Here is a 19,268-nt window from a genome sequence, read left to right as displayed (position 1 = left end):
TATATTCATACATGCAATAGACAGAATATGAATGAAACAAGGGCAAATTCTCACTGGGAAAAGGCATGTCTACAGCCAGATCTCCTCATATGCTAAGACTGCCCCAGTCTCTGCAACAGCACGAGTGTGACTTTTTACCAAGTCAGTGGGGCAGCCTCGAGCTCCCAGGGAGTCTGTTTAATCAGCATCATACTGCCAGGGCAGAGTATGTTGTCTGATACTTGCTCCCTGTCTCTTCTACAAAAAATTCAACCAGCTGATTAAAAATATCCCTCCGGCAGGAATCAGTCCACGAATCTGCTGGACCATTCTGGCACAGGGTATCACTACAAACTATACTGTACCTCTTTTGAGAGCTTTTAGGGGAATGATTCTCTGAGCTGCCACAGCTGAACTGTTATTTTCAACAACTGCGAAGCGAAGAAACACCAAATCTTCGAAGTGAACCCGGAAAAGGAACTGCTCATTCCACATGGGGTTGAGAGTGTTGCGGTGAATGGGCTTTGTCCGGAAATGGCAGCTGTCCAGGGGCATCCCCAGCACGTCGAGCTCAATGCACGGGCTGCCCGTGCTGTTGCTGGGGCAGACGTTCTGTCCAGACACGATCTGAAGCCGAGGAGTACACAGAGAAACCAATTAGTGGAGCAATTCTTTTATTGTCACGGTTCTGAGATAAATGTTGTTTAGCACACCCCTAAGCATAGTTTGTTAACATGTTGATTTAATTACAATGCTCCCCTACTTTTGTAGTTGCCAGGGCAGTAATTTCAGAAGCAGAGCTGCTTCAACACCCCCCCATGCTGTTGCTACGGTATCTTTCCTCTGAAAAAATACACTACACATCATGAGTGTAACCATTCAAGGCATCTGAAAGTTAATCCAGAAGGAATGCACCAGTAATGTAGTCAAAAAGGATCACATTTTCTTCTCCATTACTTGGGGCTGATGGCACTGACCTCTGGCTTGCTTTGGCACGCACAACACAAAAAATTAGGTGTGTGGTTACCTCAGACAGGAGAATTTTGAGTTTTATGAATCTCACTTTTTTTAAACATTTCCTGGAAGGAACTAGCTTCTTAGAATACATTTTTTGGGCCATAAATGCATGAACTATGTATCCTATTATATAACTTTAAAAAATATTTTTTAATGTTCAGTACAGCTTTTCATAATGGCTTTTTGTGTAGCTTCTCAATTGTTCACAAACATGTGAAACATCCAGGCACATGTATAATTTTACACAGTTGTGTAGTCCCAGGGAAAGTGCTTTCAGTACTGGGTTTTGACAAATATTGTGAAGGAAACAGTGAAAGTAACTATGGATACAAACCAGCCAATAAAATAAAGACAATTATTTGTTCCTTCCCCCTCCAGTTTTTGTTAGTTATACTGACCTTCAGAAGTACAATCAACAATTAAAGGTTCAGTGTTTCCATACAGAAGCATGACTGTAATGATGGTTAAAGACTGTAGTTAAACATTGCCTGCTTCTATCTGTTTAGCTGTATTAAATTCCCTTTTAATGTACTTACTGTTAAAGAATATATAGCTGGCTCCTTATTATCAAGATCTCTTTCTAATGGACAAAACTGCTGGTACATTGAGCAATTTTTATCCCACAATACAGGAGGTTTCAAAACATATCCACAGCCACCATTAGCCTCAAACATCGCTGCATTAAGTTGCAGAGGAAGATCTGTGAAAGGAAGGCAGCCAAAACTGACAAAGAGCAATAGTACAATGGAAAAACAGTAACACTGAAGGCAAAGACATGTTTTAACTATCTTTTTTTAAACTTTATTTTAGTTGTGTACTATCATTCTTGGTTTTCAGATAGCTGTAATTCATGTATCCAATCTATCCAATACTTAATTATACAAAACTATAAGAACAGTTCATTCTTTTCTATCCCTTTCTGTTGTCTTTATCCAACTGTAAGGCTTGTCTGCACCTGCTCTCGGAGCAGGTATTTGCCCTGAACTGCAGAATGAAAAGGCATTGACTCTGTACCTTTGTAGATGACCTAATAGATCCCTCATTGAAAAGGTGAAGAAACACAAGATAGGGTAGAAAATGGCCCCAAAATGTTTTGATAAACATTAAACCAGCATCCAAGGTGGCACTTCTAAGTAAAAAAAGGTTCAGTACCTTTTTGTACTTGAAATTATTAGAAAGGGATAACAGCTACTTGAACTACGGAAAACAAACAAACAAACAAAACAAAACCAAACTTCAGCAATAAAATCAAAATGGAAAGTGTTGGTGTCCAGGCTTCTGTGCTATCGGGAGATCTGTTGCATTGGCATAAAGCTCCTGAGCTCTGGGATCGCTACTCAAGGACCAGACTGTCATGGTATGAACCTGCTTGTGCTGGGGCTCACGGACAGGTACATTCGCTTGTGGTAGGAGGTAAAAGCAAACACCAAACACAAATTCACAGTTTAAGGACTTATTTCACATTTTAAATGTATTAAAATGTGTGGTCATGTAGTCATACCATCTGTTTGGTAGTTAAGAGCCACGAGCTGTACGCCATGGAGCCAGAAGATGAGCGGATGGGGATTTGAGGAGTCGATGCGGGTGGCAGCGGGGTAGGTCCTCAGGAGCTGACAGGTGGTGTGCTGGATCAGCTTCTGCGAGTACCGCCTGCACAGCCGCTTGGCCGCGTTCTCGTTCAGCGAGGAGATGTGATAGCACTTGGGCGTCCTTATGATAGCACTGAGAGAAGCTGGAGAGTTGTAAGGAGAGCAAGGGTCTTCCCCGGTCTGCCGCATCACATCAAAAGGACCTAGAAAATAAACAGTAAGCTCAAGATACAGCCACAGATCCAGAGACTCCAGAATTTCAATGTTTCCTAGTGAAAGATGTGTCCACACTTTGGTTATAGTGCAAAGAGGTGGTCCTGGAAAATGACACTAGCAGTGTGTCACATTCCTTCTTAGACAGTAAAAACAATTCACGAGAGGATACATGATGTTTAAGTATTGAAATGACACCGTGATTAGAAGTGCTAACAACCATTTTCATAAATAAATACTTAATTGGCATTTGCCTGAATAAAATAAAGGAATAAGAAAAGATTGAAACCTATCTGCTAAGTCTCTAAACAGGAAGTCTACAGAGGCTGTAAGAGTCAGGGAACAAAGCCAGCAAAATACTTACATCCTTTAGAATTAGGCACTAGACTTCATTTTTAGGACACTGGCCTCTAGAAGGGAAATCTAACTGGTCTGCTGCAGCTGTGCCCTTGGGCTCAAAGAAATGCAATGTTTCTTGAGCCAGAAAATACATACAAGAAAGGATACCACTCTGTAACTTTCTGTTTATGGCATTCACCTGAAAGGCAGGGAATCTGGGTCTCATCTCTGCTCAAGAACCTTTTCTGGACTTTCTTTGTATTCTTTACATCTGTTCATATGCAGAAGTACAATTTCCAAGTTCAAAAACTGAGTCATCTGCAGAGTCTAAATACCTCCAAGGTGGAATACGGGAGTTTGCACAGTTACACGTTTGTACTTGGCTGAATTTTAGGCAACTAAGTCCTACTTCAGACACGTTTCTGCCTTCCATTTGTACTTTAAAATACTCACTCATGCCTTTTAAAACACAAACTTTAAGATACATCACCTAAAATGTATGTTAGGTTTGAATCATTTACAAATTAGGGTCCTCATATGCCTGACCAAGTAATCCTATTTTAACATTCCAAACTCTACGCTTCAGTTATAATAGTGTTACTGTAAGAGCTGCTGCGCTAATGAAAAACCATTCCAAAGTTCAACATTTTACACATTGTAAAGTATTTGATCTTTAACAACTTGGTCTGGTACATGTGTTGGATTACAGAGTCATTCCATGTGACTGGTGAAAGAAGATGCTAACTTTACCTTTTCCAGATGCTTTGGCAAGAGCAGCTGATTCCCCAGGGCTCAGCCTGCCAGGATTGTTGCCAAAAATGGACTTCCTGCTTTTTCTTTCTTTTCCTCTGCTAGAGCCAGATGAGTTTAGAGTTGACAAGCCTGTTCCCATAAATGTAAAATAAATGAGCCAAAAAACATGACCAAGAGGGCATGACATTTTCCATCATATTTTACATTATTTTGGAAGGCATGAGTACTCCTCTTATATAGTACACAGGACAAGTAGTGTATCTTTCCCCATAATTTAATATCTTTACATACATACATGCCTTTATATATGTATATTTTACGTGTGTTTATATATATGATGTATATAAAAACTGATATGAAGCAACAAAAAAAAAAAACAGTTATCTCTTTGTGATGTAACTTTTCTCTGTATTAGTTTTTGGCTTCAGGAAGGTACTGGCTCTGTCTCAAATTACCAAATGGTCCTAATTAATACTAAAAAACCATGCAGTAACAGTCCTAATGTATTCATCCTTAGAATAATTAAAAGCAAATAATTTATACAAAAGCAATAAATCTGTACAGTAGCAAATATCGTGGAATTCATCTAAATGATTAAATAAATGCAAGAATATTATTTCAAGATGTAAGGTAAAGGAAAAAGCTAAAATGCTGTTGGCTAAACAGTTTAACCTCAAGATGTTTTCAGAGTTTTCTTCTTCTGTTTAGAATTTGTATTTCAATGATGGGAAATACAGTAGGTGTGCAAAATCCATTAAGCATTTAATGGCAAATATGTACTAGAAGTGGAGCTGGAAAGGTCTAGTAGAGCTATTATTCAAACATATGCATTCTAGCAAAATAATCATTAAAATAATGATCTAAATCCCAGTGAAGTAAACAAACTCAATCCTCCTTAAGGTCAGTTTATTTCTGTTGACTTGGAGAGAGGACATGGCAGGCCAAAATTAAACTAAGTCAAAACACACAACAATTATTCTGACACCAACAGCAGGGAAGGTGTGGGATGGGTCTCTCAGAGACCTAAGCTGTACTTGTGATATAAAATATAGCAAAGCAAGTACACTGTTGCTTGCCTAACTGTGACTCACAGAATGACCCTCATGAACTCACATCAATTCACACCTGCCTAAAGACAGTTCTGGATTTAATACTAATATTTCAGCTACAAATGTAAATCACAAAGAGGATACATTGGACTCTCTTCTACTGAAGTCTTTCCACAGCTGTAAATTTTCAGCTCTTAATCTTTACAGCATGTCTACGTGTACTTAGTAAAATTATGCTTGCAGTTTCAATGGAACTGCTTGGGTTAATAAAATTTAGGATATATATAAATGTTTTCAGTGTTGGAGACTTACTGTCTCTTTGGGCCAAAGCATACACACAAATCACAGAAGATGGTACAAGCTGAGATCAAGGAATATGAACTGACTAGAAGAATGAGGAGTTATGTACTGTGTGCTTCCAGCAGTATTTAATCCAGGTTTTCAATGGATCAAATAGATTTGGCAAGCAAGATCCAGGTTCCAAAATCCTGTTGTGGAGACAGTCACTGAGGAAACAGACTAACCTCATAAATCACCAGCGAGTGCAACACAAAACACCGGGGTTAACTGAATTCAGGGTGATGACCACAGGGTAAGTTACAGCTGGGAGTTTTCTTTCCATCCTTCCCATGGCCATGCTTTGCATGTGACATGCCTTTTCCCAGAGGCAAGTTCCATTTTTCTCCCCAATTTAAACTAGACTCCAAAATGTAGCATCACCTATTCACAGGATCATAAATCCATAAAATAATGGAGGTTGGCAAGGAACTGGAAGTCATCTGGTTCAACTCTCTGATCAAACCATGACCAGCTTAAATTCCACCATACTGCACAGAGATCCTACCGTACAACCGTTAACAACAGAGTAAATGTTTTCTATTTACCTACAACCCCTATGCTATGTCCTTTGAGTTACAGAATTTAGTGCCCATCTCTCATGTTAAATATAACTACACTGCTTTACTGCTTTTAGATTTTTAATCCAGAGGATGGCAAACGTCCCTGCCCTTCTTATCCTAACCATGCTAAATTAACAGGTTAAACTGTAATTGTCACCTTCTCACCATGTGTTTCAGACCAACAGCCATTAGTCTCCATGTTTGCAGATCTTGAAAAACAATTTAAGGTGCTTTTGTATGTAGGGTTCCCTTTTTCATGCTCACTTTAATTTATTGAAAAGTGATACCACAGGGGCAGATAGTCTGATACAATGGAGATGGTGACTGAATTTCGTGCTGGAGAGTTCAGGTAACTCCCTGCTCTCCACACTTCAATGTGCAGATCGTGTATTTATGTACTCAACTTTCTCTACTGTTTGTACAAGGATCCTCAGCACCAAGGCAATAAGCCACATGCCAGTGGGTTATAGCAGTGCTGTGCTCAAGTTTGCTTCACTGCTCTCATCCTGGGTGACCCAGAAGAACAGATCTTCACTGTCTTAGATAACAGTATGATGATATCAAACTGACTGAAACTGAAGTTAAGCAAGGGCTGTAAGGGTCAAAAACCACTGAAACAACAAGAGCTGTGGTGGGTTCCTTGTTACCAGAGATTTTATAAACAAGAAATGTTGTTTTCTGCACATGATAAATTCTGTTTTGAACAAGGAGCACTTAGTCCATGTTATGCAGTAGGCTAGCATAAGTGAACAGAATGGTCCTTGTCTTTTTTTTAAAGTCACAAATCAGTGATTAACATTCAGGGACACAGGCAACTGTAAACACAGAATAGACCTACATGAAGAGAGGAGAAATAAAATATTTACACCATTGAGCAGCCACTGACATGAATTCCACCTTCTCTATTTCCAAAACTCCTGCATTTTCTTAGTTAGGAACCTGGTCAATAGAGCTACATAGTTATGGATCTACCAGCCTTGTTCTCACTGTTAATGGACAATATTGGGGTACAGCAGTGCCCCATGTCTGTGCCCTCCAGCTGAGCAGAGAGATCCAATTAGCAGCATGGTGGCCATGGAAGTCTTCACATCTTACAGAGAAGGCAGTATTTGTCTCAAAGGAGACGAAGCTTGTTGGAAAACTGATTTCTACAGCTTCATATGTTCACCTGTGAATGGAACTATTTCTCGTAATTGTTTTATTCATGTCCCCTTTAAAGCGAGAGGAAGAAATTTGATAAGCAAAGCAGGTTATTTCTTTTATAACTGAGAATACATTAAAAAACTGAAATATTTTACACTCTTCTTCGAACATCAGAACTTCTTTGTGTGTCAAAATGCTTGGAACAAGATAAACCTATCTCTGTTTAATCTTTAATATAATTCTTTAAAAGAAAATATTTTATTTGAAAGATATCTCACTGCAGATTTCATTAAAAAGAGTATCAGATTTGAATTTTTAGAAGTTGTTATTTTTACAAGTGACACCTACAATTCTTAAAGTTATAGAAGATTAGAAAAGAATGCTTCTCCATTTTTCAGCATGTTTATCTTGCCTATTTGACACTATTTTATGTTTGGTTAGCTTCTCTAATCTGATTATAGTTCTATTTGTGTAAGATTATAATTTGGCAGAATTGCTAACTTTTCCACAGAGAACCATTCAATTAAAAAGCAGATTTTTCATTCAAAACATTAAACACACCAATAAACCATAAATTCTCAATTTAAAAGTATTTATGTACACAGTGTGAGTCAAAACATATTCAGCCCCTCATATTTCAGGACTGTACAAGTAACTATCAGTGATCTCCTCTTCAGTCACTCCCTCTCCTTTTCCTCTGCAAACATTATTCTTCCTACTGTACCAAAGATGACCATCCTATCTCCTTAACCCCTTCCACAAGGGGGGTGTGTGAGCGGCCAACCTGGTGTCCTCACCCGCCCCAGGAACAGCTGCTTTACCCCCCCATATGGCTCCTTCCCACCCACTTAGGAAAGAACACAAGATGCAGCTGTAGGCAAAGGTGAAACACGGTAAACTGATGTCACCTAAAGAAATGTGATAAGCTCTTCCTGCAAAGATTTGGTTCTTAATTCAGTAGGTCCTTACATGGAACTTGGAGCTCTTAAGATGAAGCTTTCTGTCATCTGTTGTTTGGCAATGAAGCAGTTGTCTAAGTTGTGAAGACTGGCAAATTTCACTTTTGTAAACATTTGACAAACAATATGTCTTTCCATAATTTATGAATACTACTTCTCAGCCAGCAGCTATTACTATGTAGAATACCAAATCATCAAGAAAAACGCTTCTTGACTACTTCAATTTGAAAATGCTTGTACTAACTAATTCAAAACATAAACATAACATCTCCAAGAATTAGGAAGCTTAAAGCAATAAAACAAGGCAGCATACTTACCAGGGAACTTCACAGCTTGACAGTAAATTACAAGATCTGATAGCTCTGGGGCTATCTGTCTACTTTCCTTCTTATTCTGTGGAAGATAGAACTCTTCACCAAGCTCCATGTCATAAACCTAAGTGACGATTCCAAGAACATATAATAATAAAAATATTGAATGTGAAAGTACTCTTGTATATCTTACTTACGTCCTTAAAATCCTTTAACTCATTCTTCCTATGCAGTTTGCTGTCTTCACCTCACACATCTCTGTGTGCGGGTTTACGCATCAATACCTGTTACTGATACTGCGGTAGCGTGCAAAGGCCTCAATTAGAGTCATTTCTACAAACATTTAGACCAAAGAAATCCGTGTTGAGAAAAACTACAGTTTACTAAACAGCAACGCACTGGTTCAGTTGTGAAATGATTTAACAGAAGGTAATGTGGCTGATACCATAGTGCTGTATTTTAAAGTTTTTTAGGTACACAAAGATTCTGAATATTCAGATGAAATCTTCAGTTCCATTGATGTTAATGAAAATTAGATATCTAAACAAACTTCTGGATCTAGCTTCAATTAAGTCTTTCATTGAGAGCAACGACAGTTAAAATTTTCAGCCAAACAGCCTGTATATACAATAACCTCTGAGGACTTTTCTTGAACAGTATGTTGAGTGTTTGTTCTATTTAATCTATTTTCTCTAGTGTGTTTCCATTCTTTCTACTATTTGTCTTCATTCAAGCACATTTCTCATCTGATGTCTCAGTTACCTAAACTGCTCAAATCCTTTTGAAGCTGGTTACATATCAAAGTGTGGCTGAGAAGAAAGGGGGGAAAAAGCAGAACTACCTTTCCTTTAATGTTGTAAGTAGCACAATCAGCCTTCTTTATTCGTTTGGCAGTCTCTTCATTATATTCAAACTGCAGTTTATCACTTGATAATTTATTCTCAGGTCGGTCTTCAAGAATGTTATCTAAAAATTAATGGGATTTTAATAAGCATAAAGCCAAACTACTTAAACTGAAAATTTAATTTGAATTAACAATATTTGTGGACAATGCTGTGAATCTTATCTGAATAACCAGATGCCAAAATAATGCATTTACTGGTCAAAGCATTCTCTTTTAGTAGTAACTTTCTACTTTAAAAATCTAACGCTCGGCTTTGGTTAATGTGTTGCACTTCTTTTAAAGCCCATCCTTTTGTGCTCAGAAGATGCTTAAAACAAAATCACCTAGTGAATTAAGCTTACCATCTGAAAACAGCTGATATTCCTGAACAGCAAAGAATTGCTCAAGTCCAAACACAATTAACCACATCAAACATGAACACATCTTTGTACAGTGAGTTTTGGCTTTAGTCCTTACATTCACCATGAAGAAATATTTTTTTACATCTACAGAAATTCCTCTTCAAAGCTACATATTTATCAGAGAATAATACACTTATTAGTTTGGTCTTTCTGGACCAAAATATTGTAACTGTCACAAAAGGAATGGTTTTATTTCATTCCTGATATTCCTGATGCTTTGAATATATTCTTTTTATGCAGTGTCACACATGCAGCGTCACACATGCAGCCTTCTAACAGTTCCTGACCAGTTAGCAATGCCATATAAAAATATCAGATTGCATTTTTAATATGAAGTAGAAACCATATATTCACACCATCACATTTAACAGGCTGGAGATGCAGTGCTGATTTCATGCAGTTAAAATGCTCAACCAAATGGCCTTTACCTTCCAGGCTGTTAGGAGCGGGAGAAGCATTAAGGACATCAGCTACAGGGAAACGGAGTCAGAGAGGGAATAAGAGTAAAGGAAATTAAGATTTACAGCCAGAGAAATGAAAATTAAGTGTCAGTTGTAAAATGCTTAGCCTTAAGCAAACCTAATGCATCAGTAAGGAAAATAAAACTGAAAATCTTTGAGAGAGTTTACAGACCATTATTTAGATTAGTTTTGCCAAAATATTAACTTAATTAAAGATCCCGAAGAATAATCACTGTAATAAAGCAGTAAACCATGCTGCATATTCCTTCATATATTGGAAGGTGTGAATGTTTCTTGCTAGCTTCAGATTTCTCAAACCTCCTCTTACCTAGAATATTGCTCAAATGTCACTTACTGCAGTTAGCTTGCAACATTTTCCTGGCAAGTCTGTTGACAAAGTTTTTCACAGCAATTTACATCTACACTATCTCCACCCTGTCCCACACAAGGAGTATTCTCAAGCAGCCAGTTAGGCCAACTATCTAGCTAAATGCAACTGAAGGCAGCACTGGCACCCAACTTGAAAAATTTTCCTATTAGCATAAACAATACTGCTATCCCACAAGCAGTGTCAGGTCCTGAACTGCATTAATTGATTTTGTGACTATTTTTTAAATCAATAAACAGAAGCAAGTAATGTAAATAAGAGACCAACTGGAAAGAAGCCCTGTGCTGCAGGGCATGCTCAAGCCTTACATCTTCTTTGAACTTGGTGCCTAGAACTTAAACCAGTACTGGTTAGATTTAAAGGTTCAGTGTGTAAAGTACTTTACTGTTTACCTAAGAGAACATGCCCAGCTGCATCAGTGCAATGGTCCATCTAGCTCAGCATTCTCTTTCCGACAGTGGCAACAGGAGATGCTGTTTAAAGAACGCATCAGCCACTGGTCATGGTCCACCTCCCTAGAACCACCCCAACATCCACAACTGCTGAATATTAGGATGTTGGACTGTACATTTCTACATATAACATTTGCTTATAAACCTGTCCGTGAATTTGTCCAATCCTTTTTTCTTCAATCTGCTGATACCATTTGCTTCTGCAATTCCAGTTGGTGCCAAATTCCAGAAATTTACTACTGGCTGCAGAAAGAAATACTTCACCTCTTTTGGACTGATCTTCCACTTATTTTATTGAGCACCTCCTCAACCTAATGAGTTCTGTACTCCCTTTATCTACCACTTCATGATTTAGTAAACCTGCTTCAAATTCACCGCCCAGTCCTCTTCTCTACCAGCTGGAAAATTCCAGCCTTTTCACACTCGTGCAAAGCCACTGCCATACTCCCTTTACTTTTTTCCTTTTCCTTCTCTCTAGCTTCCTTAAGTCCACCATATCCTTCTCAAGATCTGGAGGTAAGACCTTGACACAGAACTCAAGTTGTGGCACATTAAGGTTACACAAAGAAGCAAAAAGATGTTTTGTTTTCAATACTGTTCCTGATGATCTTCATCTTTTGGCTGTCACTGCACACCAAACTGAGTATTTCAGAGAACTTTCAATGATTCCATGATCTCCCAAATCGATATTGCCATTGTTGTGCTTAGATTCATATAAGCAAGGTTTATTTCCCTAAATATATTACCTTATGTTTATCCACACTGAAGCACATCTGTAACTTGTTTGTTCCCTTGGTCAGTTTTGTGACCCGTTTATGGAGTTCAAGAATGGTGGAGCATTTAGCTACTCAAAGAGCTTGGTATTGCTTGTAACATCACAGCTGTCTCATTGGAAAAACACACTGTGATCTACTTTGATATAGTCTCTGAAAATTACCAATTAAAAATAACTAGTAACCCATTTAGAAGCATCCAACTTGTTCAACCCATGCATTGGGGTTTTGACAGATGTCCTTTGACAAAACTTGAGAGGATTAAATGTTTCTGACTCCAGCTGTTTACCAGAATCTACCAGCCCTGCAGCAAGAGAAGCAAAAGAATGCATGACCTCAGCTCAGCTGCCTCAGTGTGGCACATTCTGTCCATCTCTGTGGCTGAATCAAATGTGTCTGACTGAACCGGAGAGCTAAGGAAGCAGTGGAAGTTACTAACTGCAGTACTTTTTATCACCTCTGGCATGCCAACCATTATATCCAATCTATAAATTGCTCCGAAAGGTGGACTTATGCTAAACTGCTGGTTCCTGAAGACTGGGATAGCTGAAGCACAGAGAGCACATGAACTTACAAGGCAAGTCAGTCAGATCTGTTGAGCCCTTTTTTCACTGAGCCACTTAAAGCTTTAATAAAGCTTTCTGTATTGAACAAGCTAGGGATTCAGTAGCTTCTCTACCTTTATGCATGAAATGAAGAGTTGATGCTGAATGTGTAACTAAAGTACTTCAGCGGTCCCTGGGATTAGACAGTAACTAAAGAGGACCTCGGAGAATATGCATCTTAGGCCAATTCAATGGTGGTCACACAGATGAAAGAACTAAGCCTGTTGTGAACCTTGAGCTTTCAGGTGTCTAAACTCCTTATGAAAGACAATACAGGTGAATGTAGGTAGAGTATGCTATCAACATAATCATTTTTGCACAACAAATAATACAAAATATAATTTATAAAGACTAAAATTTAGCATACACTGCACGGTTAAAACCTCTAATGGCTGCAGTTAAAGTCACACTTAAGTCCTCTACAGAGTCAAATTATTTTCACAGTATTATAAACTACTGCACCAAAGTGCCACCAAGGACATTCAGTACATCTTTGTTACAAGGTAAGATAAACTTAACTACATCATAGCTGAACCAGAATATTTACATGCCTTATTGCTATTGTTCTAAAACCAGCACTGTAATAAATAAATAAATATATACAGTTACCATCGGACAGAGATTCATAGTCATAGTCATATTCATCCTCTTCATCTTCGTCCTCTTCATTGGTAGGTGTGGTGGGGTTGCTAGCACCATTGCTAGCCTGTGCTTGCATGTGCGCCAGCTGGTGAGCCTACAGTAACAGAACCACTTATTACATTACTGGTATTTTTAAAAAACAAAAGTTTTCATCACTGTTTGCATCTTATGTGAAAGTGATGAATCTATATAATGAGAAATAAGTAGGATTATTAAGATCAAACTAAAATACTATTTCAAGGACTTGAATATAAAGAAAACTTGTACTGGTAGGAAAATACCCAATAAGATATGAAACCTAATTAATTATGGGAAAATGTCTATTTCGCACATTATTCAGAGTAAGACCACCTTTTTCCAGTCTGAGATATGCTGTTTTGGAAACATATTAAAACTTTTTTAAAATATGGAGAATGTCCATACACTGGTACAATTAGTGTGATTTACTTATTCTGATACAATAATTCAATTCTAATTCAATTGTATTTACATTTTGGATAAAAGCAATTAGTTTTCAATGATTCAATCTAATTGCTGACTAACCACAAACATTGTTAAATTGAGGCTACCAGAGATGCATCCCTAATTTTCAGAAACAAAAAAAATTCTCATAGGTATAAGCACTACCTGAATAGCAGAGTTCCTCAAAAAAGGGTGTAAGAGAGCATTTGCCTGGCTTGAATATGAAAAAAGAAACAAGCAGAATTCTACCAAAAACATGACATACTGTATATTATATATACACACATACTCAATTCATGTAACTATTTCTCAACAAACATGAACAGCAAATAGCCTCAGAATGAAACTTCATTTATGTTTATCACATAGGGCATGCGGTGCTAATCACAATATGATGAAGCATTATAAAACTAAAATACACAAATTTTGTTATGCTGTACCTCTGTACCTATACTTTATGACATGTCTTGTCCAAATAAGTATTACTTGGAAGTGTTACAATCCACTTCAAATGCAAACTTTTTCTAACGAAAGTTAGAAGGTCACTGCTTGCTACTAAGGAAGGACTTTACCTTTTGTTTCAATATATCCACTGGTGTTTGATGGGCTTTCAGCTTCTTGTTTTTAAGCAGGATTTTTCTTTTCAGTTGCCCAGGTGAAGGAAGCATGGGATCATCAGAAAAGTCACTCTCAAATAAAAACTTTGTTACCAGCTTATCTCCAAATACATTCTGAAATATAGAGAACATGTGACATATTTTGGAAAATCCCAAGGCACGTGCTTAGAATAATCACCACAATTTATGGTCTACCTTGAAAATTTCAGCCATCTTGCGCTGCTGAGGCAATGAGCAGTGGTTTTCTATTGATATGATAATTGGCATGTCGGAGGTTATAAATGCATTGCGGTCAATAGCTTCAACTACCTCCTGTGAGAAAGAAAGGTCATTGAAAGAACATTTTGCAGCATTCAGTTAACTTAGAGTTAGCTGAAAGGGGAGAAAGGAAGGCATCTGTTTTCCCCTCTAAGAAGAAAGAATCCACAATTTGCTTTCAAAACAAGCTCCTACAGCTAAACATAGCATCTTGTTACAACAGAACGGGTAATGGCTACTTATGTTAGTTGTGTTGACAGTGAAAGACATAAAATTACAGTACATATGCTACAAAAACTAATTTGAAAAGTATAATGTTTTCAACAGCGGAGTTCATGTCTGATGTAGTCCATAGTTCATATTCTATTAGGATTTAGCCCATTTGTACTTTTCTAGTAGGTGATTTTTTTCCTTAATTACAGAAAAAGTTAATGATTTTATTCTATTTTTTTTGTTTCTATGTGCAATTACCAGCATACCTTAAAAGAGATCTTAGTAGTAAGAGTGTGCCCGTGATAAATGATAGGCATCCCATCATCACCATCCCAGCAGTCTAATTCTACACTTCTGCAGCCTTGTAAAAGAACCTACAATGCAATTGAACAGTGTAAGCAAGTACATACCATAGTCTCATGCTATCAAGGCAGAAGACAGATACTGCAGAGCTAAATGAAAGCCCAGTGATGAAGCAAAAGAGCAATCTCTGTGGAGTAAATACAGCCCACAGAAGCTACAGCCCCCAGCTAACTGCATTCCCTAGGTTGAGAAGGAGTGGGAAAATTAAGCAAGCATTTATGTTCACAGGAGAAGTACCATAAAGCTTTGAAATCCATGGCATCTCACAGGACACAAGGAATCTCTTTGCAGAAAGTGGTTGTTAAATGTATAGCTTAATGTACTGAGGGAAACATTTCTGTATTTCTACCTGCAAAAACAACTATAAAGCAACATGGCAATTTATTCCAGGTTGCTACCATGACAGCTTATAGGCATGGCATCTGCAGTTTGTTTGCTGGTTCTTTTTGTTGTTGTTTTTAGGTTTTTAAATAGAAAAAGGTCCGAAAATAATGTCCTATGAACAGCTTCCATGAGGATAGTTAGAACTGAAATGTGCCAGGTCATCTTATTTAAGGATATTAAGAAAATTTACAGTCATCCATCCACTTTTTATTTATTTTAGAAAGCCCTACTTGCTAGAAAACCACTGAAGAAAGCCAAGAGGAATGATGGAGGGAAAGATAACCCATCTGTTGGCAGCCCAGCTTATTATTGCTAAGAGTATTTAGTATGCTTGTCATTCAAAGAGTTATCTCTACTATGATTAAATATTTTACTGGCAACAGAGATCTTGACAATTAAAACCATTTCCAGCAAAAACATTCATGAACAAATAAAAAATTACTTCTATTAAAAATCTGAGTAATTAGATTTCAGGTGGTTGTGTCCATAGCTGGCACATCACCACTTCTGTGAGAGCCTGACCCAGGACGAAGTGCCCCTTCTCTTCTGGTGACAGCTACTTGAGGGAGAGAAAGAATCTCTTCTGCATCATGCAAATTTTGGAGTCAGCTGAGCTCTGTGTCACTTCCCATCTATTACCAACACAGTACTCACATCGCTCTGTGCAGTGCTGGAACCTCCTTTGCAATTGTGCTATTCAATGCAATCCTGTTATTTGGGCTTTCCTAACACAGCCTCACCCATCTTGCAACTCCAGGCAAAGCAGCATATGGGATGCCAGATGAGCCCTTCTCAATGATGAGCCGTTAACATTTAGAGTAATGAAAACACTACTCACAGGAAGTTTGATGCTTTCTCTAGCATTCGGTAAATACACAGACACACAAATATATATATATGTATATATATATATAAAATACATATATATATATACAAACAATCACAGAACCAAAAGCCCTAGGGAGAAACTGTGCTTTTCCTATTTACCACGAATAAGGCATAAAGCCTAAAAAATGGTAGAATTTTCCTAGAAGTAATGTTTTTAGAAGTTATAGTTCCATTTGCAATTTGTCTTTGCAGTGCAATGCACAGTATTTGAGTAGCATTTTGGACATCTGAATGAACTAAAATATTAGATCAGTCTTTCCTGTGGGAAAGTCTAATTTTAGTAGGTTGGGTCAGACTGACTGGTGTCTAAATGCTATGAATCTCAAACTAAACCCGTTTTTTTGCCTCAGAAAAGGCATTTGAGCACAACTGTGCTTACAGGCAGCTTTCCCACACATCTTGTTTTCCAACGTTTTGCAAGCAGGGGTTTAGGACATCTAGATTTTCAAAGCAAAAAGGTCATGTTTCTTTGACTTGCCAGTTAAAGGAACAAGTTCATGTTGAAAACTACACAACGATCCAATTCTGCATACCTGGCTGTAGAGCTCTACCGAGGACTCTCCTTTAAGCTGATGGCCAGTAAGGTAAGTATTGTGTGAAGATTCTATGTAGTAATATGACAGTGGAAACTGCAAGTCCTCAGAATTCTCTTGTGACTCATCGTTTTTGGAGGCAAAGTTGTCTTTATCCATCAAAAATCTAGAAGGGAGAAGATGTGAGGAAATTTTATGCTGTGCTCAGTATTTTGTGACTGTCATACAGACATCAATACATTGGTGTAATCATATATATATACATCCATATATATATATATATACACACACATATAATTTAACACATAAAAAATTACCTTGCAAATCCTTCAAAAGATAGCAGCCCCTGCTGGCACATATTCACACTGGGTTCAAATTTCTATAACGAGGCAGAAATTTAAGATATATATAACAACAATTCTTAGAAATACAGCTTCTTCATATTGTCATAGTGTAGTCTGGTCATTGAACTAATCAGGCAGTATGTAAACCCAAGTCTTTTTGTGGATAAAGTAAGTAGGTGCCTGCAGTATGCGCATGCTTGTTTTACAAATCATTAAACAAGCATACTGAACTCATAATTGTAAATCATAGCATCATACAGGTTGAAAAGTACATTGGGAGGTCATCTAATTCAATCTCCTGTTCAAAGCAGAGCCAGCACTTAAGCTGAAATTAAAAAGGGTCTATAATCAGGCATTCTTCTCCAAGCTCTTGTGCTTAAACACAACACACCACCATCTTGAATTAAAGAGACTTGTGGTATGCTAACACGAGTTTCTTTAGAATTTCTGTTTTTTAAACTTCGCAATTTTATATTACATGCTGATAGCTGAAATATAATTTTTAGTCTTTGTTACTTGCTAAGTGGGGGCTTAATTTTGGAGTATATTAATTATGCATGTTTGGAGGAATTCAAAGTTTTGCACATATTTTCTAATCACTTCAGCCATTGTACACAAGGGAATAAAATGTTCATAAAATAAAAATATGTTGATATTGTGTTTCTTTTAAATTCCAAGTTAGGGTTAAGCTCTATCAAAGGTGGTCATAGTCAAGGAGAAAACAATGCACTGTCATAAACACTCTTCCCAAGTGGTGACTAGGGAAATTCCTTTTCTGGATAAGCATACATAGCAAATAAAACTGCTTATTGGCTTTTTTTTATTTTTATGGACATATTAATGGACATCTGCACTATTTTACAGCTCAGAATAAATACAGTATTAACTTTTTAATTCAAGTAAACTGTAGTGACAACATCAGTGTGAAAGGAGATATCCACATATACATGCTGTTCTGGCTACAAGGCACACAATGCTAGTGGAGAAAACAGAAGTTACAAGACTTCAAGTAAAGAATTTGTAAGATGTTTGTATTACAGACCTGGATAATACTGAGGATTTCATCATAGGTGCAGTGTTCTCCTTGGCAATTCACTAGGAAGTCGTTTAGCTGCTGGATTCCCACTCCAAATATTCCTAGCGATGTGCTTTCAACTCCAGTACCATTGGTTACGATACTGGCAGCAGCAATAGCATCAGATATTTGCCTCTGGTTGTCTGATAGCTGCTGCCTGCTCTTAATAAACAAACCAAGGTCTGAAACATTCCTCGTCAACAAATCTTAAAAGAAAAGAAAAAGAAAAATATATATAAATACAAGCTATATGTCTACTATATATACTATATAGCATATAATGCACATTATCTTCTGCGTATTTTAGCACTGACATAGTAAATTAGAAGAAAAACATCTTGTTTCTATTCACTAATAGAAGAAAGAGCATTAAGGGAGTGTGAAAACAGTGAGAGTGGACTAGAAGTGTTCAATTACTACAAACAAAATCCTGGAACCTTTAATATGGCTTCATCCCCTCTCAGACACTGTCACTCAGGACTCTCCTGCTTCCTCTCACCACCGCATCCAGCCTCAGAGCCTCTCCTTCGCTGTGTACAACCCCATACCCTTCCTGTGCAATCACCATTTATCTTCTTGCAGCCCCATATGCCAATTGCACTGTACCCTCCCCACAGCCTGCTTGGCAGAAAGACTGTTTTCTTTAAATGCGGACAAACCTCCAGACTTAGAATAAGATAAGTGGGGAATGTAAAGGGGGACAGAGGTTTCTTTCCCCCTTGTCTCACATAAAGCAGATCTACTATGAAACCAAATGAGACACAGGGCACAGCCTCCTCATTTCTCTTCCCTACATTGCTCGGGGTTTTAGCCCTTCCAGAGCTCCTGCAACCAGATAGATAACCCTGTGTTGGGCCCAGAGGCTCAGCATTGAGTCTCTACTATACCAGTTACAAATATATATTTCTCTAATGTAAAGCAGGAATACTTTCCTGCCCCTTCATTTCTGAAGTGAGAACCTGTCTTACATCCTGCTAAGCAGGTATTAGAGTACAGCAGCAATCCTTTACTTAAACTTATAATTGATAGTTCTTTATGAGACTGACTGAGATGCTTTCTCTGAAGGCAAATAACTGAAGCTGTTCAGCAGCTCTTCAACAAACCTAAATCAGGCTGGAATCCACTGCTGTTTTCATCAATCTTCAAATTAGTGTAAAGTGGAGCAGGCTCTGAACTGGATCTATTGCAAGGCACAGCATAGAGATCAAATAGGTCTTTCAGATCCTTGCGGCTGCGGACACTGCAAAAAGAGTT

At 37.8% G+C, this 19,268-nt stretch overlaps 1 protein-coding gene across 9 annotated transcripts in view; it reads right to left on the bottom strand.

The window, feature by feature from the left end:
• Positions 1–19,268, bottom strand: part of PLCE1 (phospholipase C epsilon 1) — a 157,581-nt gene that overhangs the window by 10,937 nt on the left and 127,376 nt on the right. For 8 of the 9 annotated variants that reach the window (XM_071811917.1, XM_065842872.2, XM_071811913.1 and 5 more), the window contains 15 exons: positions 19,118–19,254; positions 17,982–18,220; positions 16,913–16,974; positions 16,596–16,761; positions 14,694–14,801; positions 14,152–14,268; positions 13,912–14,070; positions 12,845–12,971; positions 9,985–10,026; positions 9,093–9,217; positions 8,258–8,375; positions 3,888–4,019; positions 2,498–2,788; positions 1,533–1,696; positions 345–606 (listed from right to left, as the gene is read on the bottom strand). In XM_071811917.1, the coding sequence (XP_071668018.1) occupies positions 345–606; positions 1,533–1,696; positions 2,498–2,788; positions 3,888–4,019; positions 8,258–8,375; positions 9,093–9,217; positions 9,985–10,026; positions 12,845–12,971; positions 13,912–14,070; positions 14,152–14,268; positions 14,694–14,801; positions 16,596–16,761; positions 16,913–16,974; positions 17,982–18,220; positions 19,118–19,254 (2,249 nt within the window). The remainder of the gene's footprint in view (positions 1–344; positions 607–1,532; positions 1,697–2,497; positions 2,789–3,887; positions 4,020–8,257; positions 8,376–9,092; positions 9,218–9,984; positions 10,027–12,844; positions 12,972–13,911; positions 14,071–14,151; positions 14,269–14,693; positions 14,802–16,595; positions 16,762–16,912; positions 16,975–17,981; positions 18,221–19,117; positions 19,255–19,268) is intronic. The other variant, XM_071811916.1, reaches the window with a different exon arrangement.

The sequence above is a fragment of the Patagioenas fasciata genome, chromosome 8 (genome assembly GCF_037038585.1).
Source record: "Patagioenas fasciata isolate bPatFas1 chromosome 8, bPatFas1.hap1, whole genome shotgun sequence".
NCBI classification, from domain to species: domain Eukaryota; kingdom Metazoa; phylum Chordata; class Aves; order Columbiformes; family Columbidae; genus Patagioenas; species Patagioenas fasciata.
This window is presented reverse-complemented; position numbering and strand designations above follow the sequence as displayed.